This window comes from Mya arenaria, chromosome 2, assembly GCF_026914265.1.
Source record: "Mya arenaria isolate MELC-2E11 chromosome 2, ASM2691426v1".
NCBI classification, from domain to species: Eukaryota; Metazoa; Mollusca; class Bivalvia; order Myida; family Myidae; genus Mya; species Mya arenaria.
In genome coordinates, this window is record NC_069123.1 from 59,929,625 (window position 1) to 59,941,568 (window position 11,944).

The 11,944-nt window shown below is 34.8% G+C and overlaps 2 protein-coding genes across 2 annotated transcripts; both read right to left on the bottom strand.

The window, feature by feature from the left end:
* Positions 1-5,803: 5,803 nt before the first annotated feature.
* On the bottom strand, positions 5,804-6,226 carry LOC128216396 (mediator of RNA polymerase II transcription subunit 21-like). Its single transcript, XM_052922958.1, has one exon. It carries the CDS (start codon positions 6,224-6,226, stop codon positions 5,804-5,806), a length of 423 nt encoding a protein of 140 aa, XP_052778918.1.
* A 2,036-nt stretch (positions 6,227-8,262) lies between these two features.
* LOC128219256 (elongator complex protein 6-like) lies at positions 8,263-11,460 on the bottom strand. Its single transcript, XM_052927071.1, has 2 exons — positions 10,715-11,460; positions 8,263-9,526 (listed from the first exon to the last, which is right to left on the bottom strand). Exons 1-2 carry the CDS (start codon positions 11,384-11,386, stop codon positions 9,404-9,406), a joined length of 795 nt encoding a protein of 264 aa, XP_052783031.1. The 5' UTR covers positions 11,387-11,460; the 3' UTR covers positions 8,263-9,403.
* Between the last annotated feature and the right edge of the window lie 484 nt (positions 11,461-11,944).

Genomic DNA, 11,944 nt, shown 5'->3' on the forward strand with positions numbered 1-11,944 from the left:
AAATATTTTACCTTGTCCTTTTTGTCTTGAATATGGTCGTTAGACCAGCATGACAACAACAGTACCAAGGAAATGCCACAAACGACGCCTTTCATTTAATAGTTTCAGCTCTGACAACATGCATAAACGAGAGCAGTCTTCGGAAAGTGTGCTTGTCTATATGCCGCGTTGTGTTAGAAATGAAAACTATAATGCCAGATGTAACATGTGCCTGTCAAAAGCAATAGAAAAACAGTCAAATTAAAAAGTAACCAAGAAACGCTGCAATGTAACAAAACCAGGTTTTCATTGATTGACAGAAGAACTTCGGCCATTGTTGTGAAATTAGTTTCAACTGTTGTTTTTTTGCTATTTTCAGTACAAGTGACCTTGACCCTAGGGGCCCCAAACCCAAGTTATTCAGTAATAACCATTTTTCTATTTTTACCAATTGTGACCTTGACCTTGACAATGACTCTCGGGGCCCAAAACACAATCCCATAAAAGGTCTTTATAAATACTTCATTAATACCAAGTTAGGACACGATACGTCAACCCTAACTAAAATCAATCAGTACCAACGATTTTTCTATTTAAAGTAACAGTGACATTGACCTTGATCCTAGGGGCCCCAAACGCAATGCCATTAAATTTCTCCATAAACTCTTCCTATATACCAAGTTTAGTTACAATATGTCAAACTAAAATTATTTGATAGCATAGGTGAGTTTGAAGCCGACCTCCCTCTGGCCCGCCCGAACAACGATGTGCGTTATTCTTGTAACTAGATTTCACTCTGTGAAAACCTGGTTAAAGATATTACAGATATAAAAATGTGCCTGTCAAAAATAATAAAAAAGTCAAACAGTAAATATAAAAAGTCAATCAAGGACCATATTTAGTATTTAGGGTTAAGCAAAAAAATAAATGGTTTGGTTAGGGTTACATCCTTTTCAAAAACAGATAGGGTAGGTAGGCTTTTTTAACATTTTTTTATTTGGCTATATGTTAGAATGTTATTGTCATCATTGGAGAATTGTGGTAAAGTAATATTCTGTACAAAAAATTAAAACCACATGTTTAAACACACATTTAAACAAGAGACTCTTGTTTAAATGTGTGTTTAGATATTTGTCAAACATTATCCCCCTCCCCTCACTGAGCTCTATGTTGTCAGGATTATTTGGACAATGAATAAAATATGCATGGTTTTAGGACCATGGGTGCAGGCAGAGTCAAGTTATCACACAGACAAGCTTTTTGCGTTCAAGATCACTGTGGCATGACCTTTGACCCGATGACCCTTTAAATTAAAAGGGGTCATCTACAGGTCAGGCGCAACCCCCTAGTCATGTTTGATGATCATAGGTCCAGGCTTTGTTGAGATATCACTGGGAGAAGCTATGTTAACTTTTTCGTGTTTGAGGTCACTGTGACCTTGACCTTTGAACAATGAAACCCAAATCAAGAGGGGTCATCTACTGGTCAGGCCCAACCTTTATGTCAAGTTTGATAACCATAGGTCCAGGAATTGTCGAGTTTGCCTTCAAGGTCACTGTGACGTTGACCTTTGACCTGATGACCCCCAAAATAAATACGGGTTGTCAACTGGTCGCACCCAACCTACAAGTCAAGTTTGAGGGCTATGGGTGCAGGCAATGTCAAGTTATCACACAGACAAGCTTTTGCATTCGAGGTCACTGTGACCTTGACCTTTGACCCCTTAAATTAAAAGGGGTCGTCTACAGGTCAGGCCCGACCCCTAGTCAAGTTTGATGATCATTGGTCCAGGCTGTGTCTAAATATCACTGATAGAAGCTTTGTTAACTTTTTCACACTGATAGAAGCTTTGTTAACTTTTTCGTGTTAAAAGTCACTGTGACCTTGACCTTTGACCCGATGAATAAAATAAAGAGGGGTCATCTACTGGTCAGGCCCAACCTTCATGTCAAGTTTGAAGACCATACGTCCAGGAATTGTTGAGTTATCACTCAGACAAACTTTGGTCTACCAACGGACCGACCCACATGTGCAAAGCAATATACCCCTCTTCTTAGAAGGGGGGCATAATAATAATAGTCACAATTTGTTTGAAGTATTAAGTCAACTGAATGAAGGGTATAGAATTAATTATTATCAAAGGATGTTTGTCAAACATGCCCGCCCCGAGCGCCATGTTGTCTGGAATATATGGACAATTGAACGAAATATGCATGGACTGAAACGACAGCTGATTTGTCATTGACATTGGATGCCTTTGAGGCAGTCTTAGGATCATGACCATTCAAAGTGTGAGGATAGTAGGTAGTGTGTAAGCATGTTCAGATGATGACTGATATTTGATGATAAACATGTATTCTCTAAGCAGCGGGGAATAAGTAAATATGACATAAATTTTAATATATGAGTTGTGACTGACCATGACCTTTGCCTCTATGAACTCAAAATCCATAAGGGTCATCTTCCTGTCATTCACAACCTACCTGTCAAGTTTGGTCAGGACCAGCCTCCATGTCAAATTTGATGACCATAAGTCTAGCCATTGTCGAGTTATCACTTTGACAAGCTTTGTCAATCTTTAACCATTTAAGGTCACTGTAACCTTGACCTTTAACCTGATGGCCCCTTAATCAATAGGGGTTATCTACTGGTCATGCCCAACCTTCATACCAAGTTTGATGACCATAGGTGCAGGAATTTGGGAGTAATCACTCGGACAAGCTTACCAACTGACCTACCGACAAAGGGGAGCATAAAATTCACAACTTGCCCTGAAACTTTAATGTGACACAATGTGCATTAATATTTTAACACATCGGTAAGTTCCTATATCAATCAGGGGCCAACATTTTTATTAAGGATAATATGGAGTTATGTAACCTCGTTGTGTGATTGTCCTGAACAGCTGTGTGAAGAATTTTTAACTGAATTAAATGAAGGGAATTGGAGTTATAAGTGAAAATGCCAACTTGCTCTTAAACTTAAAACATAGGCCAATGGGAATAGTAAAGCCTCCTTATTTAAGATAACAAGAGCTGTTACAGAGACAGCACGCTCGCTTTTCAGTGTAAGGATTGAAAAGTTTTGGCAAAACATGCATGAATCACTGTTAGATAAGATTTCAATGCAATACATGGTTTGCTGAGATATTCACATAAATGTGGTTCCATGCAAAAGTTTAACGAGAATTTCTAAGTCTAATAATAAAGGGCCATTATTTGCAAAATACAGTTATCTATCTTGGTTATTCAATTAAGTTGGGTGGTTGAATACCATTGTATAACGTCTCAATACAATACATCAAATAGTTGCTGAGATATTATCCTATGTGTGCTAACATGCAAGATCTTAACCAGAATTTCTAAATCGCATAATAAGGGGCAAAAATTATATATTATGAAAGATAAGAGTTATCTTACTTGATTAAATATGAAGGTTAAATATATGGGAGCCTGTGTGTAAAGTTTCAATGCAATACATGATGTATTCGCTGAGGTATTGACTTAAAAGTGGTTACATGTAAAACCTTAACCAGAATTCATGTCGAATAAAAAAGGGGCCATTATTTTAATTTAATGCAAACTGGAGTTATCTTACTTGGTTAATTTAGTAGATTGGATGGTTGAGTACCATTGTATAAAGTCTCAATGCAATACATCAAGTAGTTGCTGAGATAATTACCTATGTGTGCTTTCATGCAAAACCTTAACCAGAATTTATAAGTGAAATAATAAAGGCCAATTATTTGCATTATATGCAAAAAAGTGTTATCTTACTTCATTAATTCAGTAGGTTAGATAGTTGGGAATACAAATCTAACGTTTTAATGCAATACATGATAGATTTGCTGAGATATTGACTTAAATGTGGTTACATGCAAAACCTTAACCAGAATTTCTATGTCGAATAATAAAGGGCAATTATTTTGCATTAAATGCAAACTAGAGTTATCTAACTTGGTTAATTAAGTAGGTTGGATGGTTGAGTACTATTGTATAAAGTCTCAATGCAATTCCTCGAGTAGTTGCTGAGATATTAACCTATGTGTGCTTGCACACAAAACCTTAACCAGAATTTCTAAGTCGAATAATAAAGGCCTATTATTTGCATTATATTCAAATAATTGTTATCTAACTTCATTAATTTAGTATGAAAGGCAGTTGGGAATACATATCCAAAGTTTCAATGCAATAACAGATGTATTTACTGAGATAATGACTTAAAGGTGCTTACATGCAAAACCTTAACCAAGGTGTAACGCCGACGCCAGTGTGAGTAGTATAGCTCTCCTTATTCTTCGAATAAGCTAAAAATAAGAAGAATTGTTTTAATCTTTTAATTAAACATTCTTTCTGAAAATTTGCGAAATTTATTAATAATTTGTTTCTGTTTCTGATCTCACAAAATGTCACTTGTTAAAATGACTATTTGTAAATGCATTAAATTTAATAAACTATAATGAAAATATGTTCACAACTTGTATTGTAGAACTAGTTTAAATTAAACTGTTTTTTTTGTTTTGTGTTTTTTGACATATTATTGAAAAAATGAGCCAGAAGCCTAATAAAAGATCTTAAAGATATTCAATAATCTTAAATATATCTGTATAAATGACACAAATGTAAAAAGTTGATTATTTGTTGATTTCCTCACAATTAAGTTCAGTTTTAATACTAGTTAACATTTACTTTGCACAAATTTGCAGAAAAATGACACTAAAAGAATTTCAAATTATGACCTAAAAGCATTATAGGTCAGTGTGTGTATATCACATGATAATTTACATCATAAGTGCTCAGTCGGAAGGCCATATTTTTCTCTGAATGTAGACTTCAAATATAGATAATGAAAACTAGCACAGTCTACGCCGCTTAAAGAGCTACGCATTCGGTCATTTAGCAGAGTTTGATTGAGAGTTTATTTTTTTTAAACAATTCAATAAAGCTTTTCACAAAACTGCCACCAGATAGAGCACTGTCAAAACATTATTTTGGAAACAGGTTTGTCGAAGTGTTTGAGAAAACTAATCACCTTATCAAACTGCGGTAAGAAAACGACTACGGGGCACTTTAAGCCGCATAGAAATGGTGAAGAAAAATATAAGTTATCTTTGTTTTAAGACATCATTCGAAGCGAACTATTGCATACCATGGTATACACACCCTGTAGGTTGATGATTTTTTATATATTTTTTTTTTTATAATTTTAATGCATTATCATGTTAAACCCATTTGCATTATAATATGAGATAATAACCCCCCAAAACACATGATAAAACCCCTAAAAAGCACACATTAGGTTCATTGCTTTTTATCTGTGCCTAAATCATATGCTATTTTTCATTATTAAAAAGTCAAATAAGATAAATGGAAGAAGAAATGACATTATAATGATTTATAAATGTTAAACCAATGACATATGATGCTTGTAACGTAAAGACCCTTTTTACACAATCATGCCAGTTAATTGAAGCACTTCAACAGAACAAAAAACCTCTTATTTTCATCTACGATAGTCTATATGTGTAGGCCAGCTGCATGTATAAAAAGATGGTGAAATTATATTTGTTTCGGCATGTCACTGTCAACCTTGTTAAAAAAACACATAAGATTCAGTATCACATTTACCACTATCCCAATGAAACATATCACTGGAAACTTATGCATGTTATGCAAGACTCTGATTAAACAGAAGTTTCTGTCCATTTCACTGACAGTAGTATTTCAATGATGGCTTCACTTTAATCTGATCTGAATAGTCACTTCGATGGTTTGGGGTATCATTAAACTGATACACTTCACTAGTTTCAGCGTGATAGTTCATTTCAAGTTGTGTTTCCCATCAGCGCCTGACACTGCAGCTGTACTTGGGCAATGTCATGCTGGGCTTCCTGTATTTTCAGCAGTAAGTCCTCACCCTGCTTCACTATGGCTTCCAGTCTGTCGGCCGATTCCTGATTCTCAACTTCCAGCGCATGCAAACTTTTCAACTGAAGGTCTTGTGATGACTCAATGCTTGGTAATGAATCAATTAACACATCAATATCTTTCGCAGTTCTGGCAATAAGTTTGGAAAACATTGCTGCATAGTCCTCAGAAGGGGGAGATACTGGAGATTTCCTTCCTTGTTTATCGAATGTTTGAAATGGAGACGGCGGGGCGAACTGTTGAAGAATACCGGTACTGTTACAGAAATGTTCGCCCATATGATTTACAGCATCTTGTAACTGCGTAAGCCTGTCAGCCATTGTATCGGTTTTAATTCTTTTAACGCAATATGAAGGCGACTTAAGACAAAATTCTGTCAATATTAATCTTAATAATTTAATGATCATCAGTATCATAAGGCGCTTGTAAAGCGCTTACTCTGTTCTTAACCAGAAAGAAAATTAAATGCAAGAAAGAAAAGGTTACATTGCACTATTTCAGATGCAACATTCAATGCGTATATTTTTCATGCACATAGCTTGCACTTTGTGTAAAGCGTAAGGCCCCCCAAAAAAATACCTGTGTTTCCGGTAACATGGCGAGAAAAAAAATGGGGTCGGTCGGTCGGGATTTTTTTTTACAGTTTCGATTGCATGCAAAATTCTGTTGCATCAAATCAATTATATTATATCTAAGCTTTCCATAAACAAAAAGTCAGAAAAAAACAGCTTTGTTTAACGTCTGAAATCATTTCCTTACCTTCGACTACCAAATTTTCCCGCCAATTTTGCCCATGAAATTTGGTGTTTTTTGGTATACAATACTCCGTTATTAGACGCGATCGGTTTTTAGACCAAATCCAGCACTTCAATTTCTACAAATCTATGATGATGTTCTAGCGAATCAGTCATTTATCAACTAAATTTGTTAATTTGCTTGAAGAAAATCGCCGATTTTCTTGTCAACTGTGAGCTCTTTTATGTGGTGGTAGGTTAATAACAGAACAAGTAAACGCGAATATGGATTTATTTTACGTATCTTATTTTATTATTTATAAAATAACATTATTCTCGTAACAATCAAAGTTTCATTCATATTCGTAGTGAATTCAAACATTTCGGTCAATGTTTTAAGATTCCCAGACGACGATTATAGATTATTATATATGCCGAATACTTTCCTTTGTTAAAAGCTAGACTCCGTGACCAGTTTATCCAAGATTGGCGTGGATCGATAAATAGCATGACTAAATTAGAAACATATTGCTCACTGAAAACAAATTTTGAATACGAAGAATATCTTGATAGAATTGAAAACGATAATTTACGCAAACATTTTTCTTCCATGAGATTGTCTGCTCACAAGTTAGAAATTGAAGTCGGCAGATACACCGGTATTGCAAGAGAAAACAGACTTTGCAAATGCTGTAACGCTAATGTTATAGAAAATGAATACCATTTTGTATTATGTTGTAGTAAATTTAGACTCTTACGCTTAAAATATCTAGGAAATATATCATGGCCAAATTTAAATATGTTTAAACGACTAATGTTAAGCAAAAGACAAACTAAGATAGCAATCTACATTAAAGAAGCCATGAATTTAAGAAATACTTTCCTTGTACAATAGTAATCCTCCTTATGTTAACTTTTGTTAATTTCTGCTTTTTCCTTCTAAGTGTTTAACAATTTATATTTTCATATTTAATTACATGATGTATATTTATTATTATTCCGTTACTTTTTATAGTTGATTTATGTTTTTGCCATATTTATGTTGTTAATGGCCAAAGGCTATTCTATGCCGATCTGCCAATAAATTTTGAAACTTTTATTATATAAATCCTGGCAATCAAGTGGTATCATACGGTATCCGACCGACCGATTTAAGTACAAACCATAGCCACGCGTGTTTGATCTTATTACCGCTCGTGCTCTGACGTCACAAATTGTACCGTTTGATCTGCAGCCGACACATTTCTATAAATGTGTTGTTAAAACTTTCGCAGGTTATTGTTTGGATTTCAGTTAATGGGACTTAAATTAGGCGAAATAAATAAACATTGATAATTGCGGATAAATTAATGTGAACCTCGCAGTTAAGCCAAAAGTAAGTTTTATTTTGGACATGGATAAATAACACCGCGAACTTTATCCTAAATATTTTCATTATGAAGACAGCAAAATGTGTCTCCTGTGATCAACCACGTGTTTGGACCATAAACATGCGTCTGTAAATTTGAGAAATCGGACAGGGATTGCCGAACTCCGCCATTTTGTTTCCCTGTTGACAAAGCGTCTCGGTAATACATAATCAGGAATGAAAGTTAATTCTCCGGAAACAAAGACAGACAAACAACGAAATTAACGACGATATATTTATTATTATTATTTTTAAATAGGGGTTGAAAAGTCTAAGGGTTGAAAAGTCTTCGTTTTCAGAAGGGGTTGAAAAGTCTTGGGGTTGAAAAGTCCTGCTCCCGTATCTTTGACCTGGGCTGGTGGTTACAACATGCATGCTATGGGCGATACCATCACAAGCTGCTCTACACTTTTGTGAAGCATGACCTAACATGTGAAACACGGTGTTAAGGGATGGACGAACGGTGCGAGTACTATCTCTCTGTGCATAGGTATTAGTATTGACACGCTTTGTACTTCCAAAAATCATTAGATGCACCTATGAAGGCACCTACTCACATGTACCTACTTATTTGATATAAAGATAATCGTTTTTAAGGTGAAACTTTTTAAAACTTTATAATCAAAAGCTTTCATTTAGTCTAAAGACACTACATGTGGGCTTGAACTTGTTCAGGTGCATTTAATGAACATCGTTCGATAGAAGACATTTTACTAAAAAATACCACAATAAGCATTACACTCAAGGCCTACTTTGAAAAACTAACGGATAAACTGGGAGAAAGAGTTTATGTTTTTAAACAGGCATTGCTGTAGGGTTTGATATATTGTACAGAGTCCCAGCAGTGCTAAATGACAGCAAAGAAGGTGCCTTGGTTTGGCTCAGTGTCTGCTGCTACGGCATTTTTCATAATTAAATGTAAAATTGTAGTCGTTTCACGAATTCAGAGGTCGATCTTATTAGTTTTCATTGTATTATTTATTTTTATTTATTTGCTCTCTTAATTTTAATCGAGGGTGTGCCTCAGTGAGGCTACGGCGCTGAACTGGGAGTAGGATTACATGTATTATTGGTCCCAGATTTCAATATGTACTTTATTACAGAAGTTGATTCTGAATACCATAAGCAGAACTCTGAACATGGTCATCATGATTATGGTCACAGAAAGAGATACAAGTTCATCTTTGAAGAATGGATGTATCATTAAACCATTGGATTTTACATACAACACTGACATTTATCATTCACAAAGTTGAAACAGAATGTGACTCAAGCAGATGTTACTTTATTTCCTTTTATCTTGTGTACTTTACGTACATGCAAATAAATCAGAGGACAGCAGACCTCCAAATGAATCAAAGGACAGCAGAGGACATGCCAGCTGCAAACAGAGCGCAGGTTTTGTCTGTGAGCTTGTACTGCCAGGACTTAGTCACGGCCTTCTCCCGCAGGTAACCCTGAGGCCAGTGAGCCAGCAACTACAAATGAAAGCAAACATGTACATAGATTAGAATCAGTAATATAGGAAGATGCAAGGTAATGATTCACATTAAGCTTATTTAGTACATGTATATTCATTTTCATTAATTTGATATAAAAACCCCAGAATTTTGACCCGAAAACAGTGTCTATGCATTTTTATCTGTATCCATCTATTTTTTGCAGTTTGACCAATTATTGTTGTTCGCCTTTATATGCACCTTTATACCATTGCAATCTGTGTGTTGTAAGAGGTTATTAAATCTGAAATGTTATTGAAATGTGAAATTGATGTAATAAATGTAATAAAGATGTTCATTTTTATTTTCTATATTATTGTAGTGTTTGATTACTTGACACACGACCAAAATCAGGGCATTGCAGACAGAACATGGGTGCTGCCCCTGAACCCTCCATTACTTAGCCCATAATGCAAATAATTGTACATGGACAGACATTTTTATTTTTTTATATGGTAGATCCTTCACATACAAATTATTTTGTCACCATTTAGGGCCATTCATACTGATCGGAATTTAAGGTTCAGCATATAAATTGTCTATAACAGATCATAAATACAAGCCATACTACCATTATATGTTACTTCATATAAGATCCATGCATGATATAATAAGTCAATATCCAACAAACAATAAAGAGTTTTTTTTTTTTTTCATTCCTTACTGTCAAAACATTAGGGTATATACTTTATACATAAAGTATACATGCACCTGCAGTTCACGTATGAAAAAGTGTTCTTTATGTCATTAGAAGCTTTGTTTACCTGAATTTGATGAATGAGGTAAAGCCTTTTTTAATGCATTTAATGCTTTTTTTTCAACATACTTTTGCAGTTGCAAGGTAAAATTTGAATATAACCTTTTATAATATTTTTCAAACATCAGATACAGTGCTTTTCTAAACATAATTTTGATATTTTTCACCAACCCATTTAGATCTTTAGGGATTAGAAGAATCAAGTTTTGAATATCTAATATTTTAGGCTAGCTTGGTCTGCTGCCGAAAAAGTGGTGAAACTTTTGAAATACCAAGGCTAGGGGGAACCCTCTAATTCAGAATCTGATGTACTTAGGAACCGAAAAAAACAAGTATGCATTTCATATCAACATGCTTTCAATCACAACAGTCCTTTAGACATGATGGAACTCTGTTAGTATGTACAGTACCTGGCCATGGACATCTTTGCAGTATCCAGTTTCAAGACCTTTAACTTCCAGAAATAAATCTGCTGAATGGTGGATGTATTTTGATAAAGTACTTCCCTCCTCATCAATCTTGTCTGAGTAGCATCCAACAACAAAGTTGCCTCTTATATCATTTTCAATATGGGCTTTTAAATATTGAATAAGTTTGGTTACTTCTGTTGGTGTCATCCCAACATCAAGCAAAGGTGTTATATTGTCTATTATCAATGTCATTGCTCCAGGTTCCTGCATCTTCTCTGTAATACTTGACATGTGAAATATAATTTCTTTCATGAGTGCCATACTATCAATGTGCCCAACATCATTAACACAGTTTGTCCATGAATATGCTGCATTTCCGATCCCATTATTAACACACTGAGAGAGATTTCGAAGACCATCAACATAGCCAAACCTATTTTGTTCTTTAAATTTCAATAAATTGCACCCGATCTTAGCTCCAACCCCGTTGAAATGGTTCAAAGCTTGTTTGAAACTGATCAAAACAACTGTAACACCATTCTTGAGATAAAGAGAAATGAAGTGATGTATCAAAAATGAGCAATCAGCCCCATTTTCACCAATTCCTATCAGACATGGATTACTTAAGAAGTCAGTGTTAATATTCAGAGCGTTATTTATGTCTGTAAACATCGCTCACATTGATTCTTTTGTAATAAATCAGAAATAAAACACAATAATGTGATCGTTGTTTGTTGAGAGCTTTCCCCGAGCGTTTGAGTACACAGATTTCTTGATCAAGCCATAACGTACACAGCTGGGTCCGGTGCATCCCGTTATTTTAATGTTTGTCAGAAATAGTACTGTGATGCATTTTATTTTTATTGAAAATAAATAGGGAATAAGAAAGTTAATAAATAAATAACTTTGATCTTCTCTTGGTACATGCATGGAGGGAAAAGTATCTATGCCGCAATTAGTTTTCTTTTTTTTAAAGTATAAATCTATGAAACTGTAAAATTTTAAAAGTTTTTGAAAATTAATTTCGACACGGACCTATACATGTAAACCAGTTTTCAATCCATAGGTCCGTGGTTTCGATTACTTTATGATAGCTGCTATTTTTACTTCTACAAATGCTATTGGTTCTGCTACTGCTACTACTACTGCTACTGTTACTGTTACTCTAACTGTTACTGCTACTGCTAATCTGCTACTGCTTCTCTGCTACTGCTACTATTGTTGCTGCTG

Coding starts and splice junctions, on each gene's coding strand:
- LOC128219256 (XM_052927071.1), bottom strand. CDS start 11,386: ATGTTTACAGACATAAATAACGCTCTGAATATTAACACTGACTTCTTA. Junction 9,527..10,714: donor GCAAAGATGTCCATGGCCAG/GTACTGTACATA, acceptor TTTCATTTGTAG/TTGCTGGCTCACTGGCCTCA.
- LOC128216396 (XM_052922958.1), bottom strand. CDS start 6,226: ATGGCTGACAGGCTTACGCAGTTACAAGATGCTGTAAATCATATGGGC.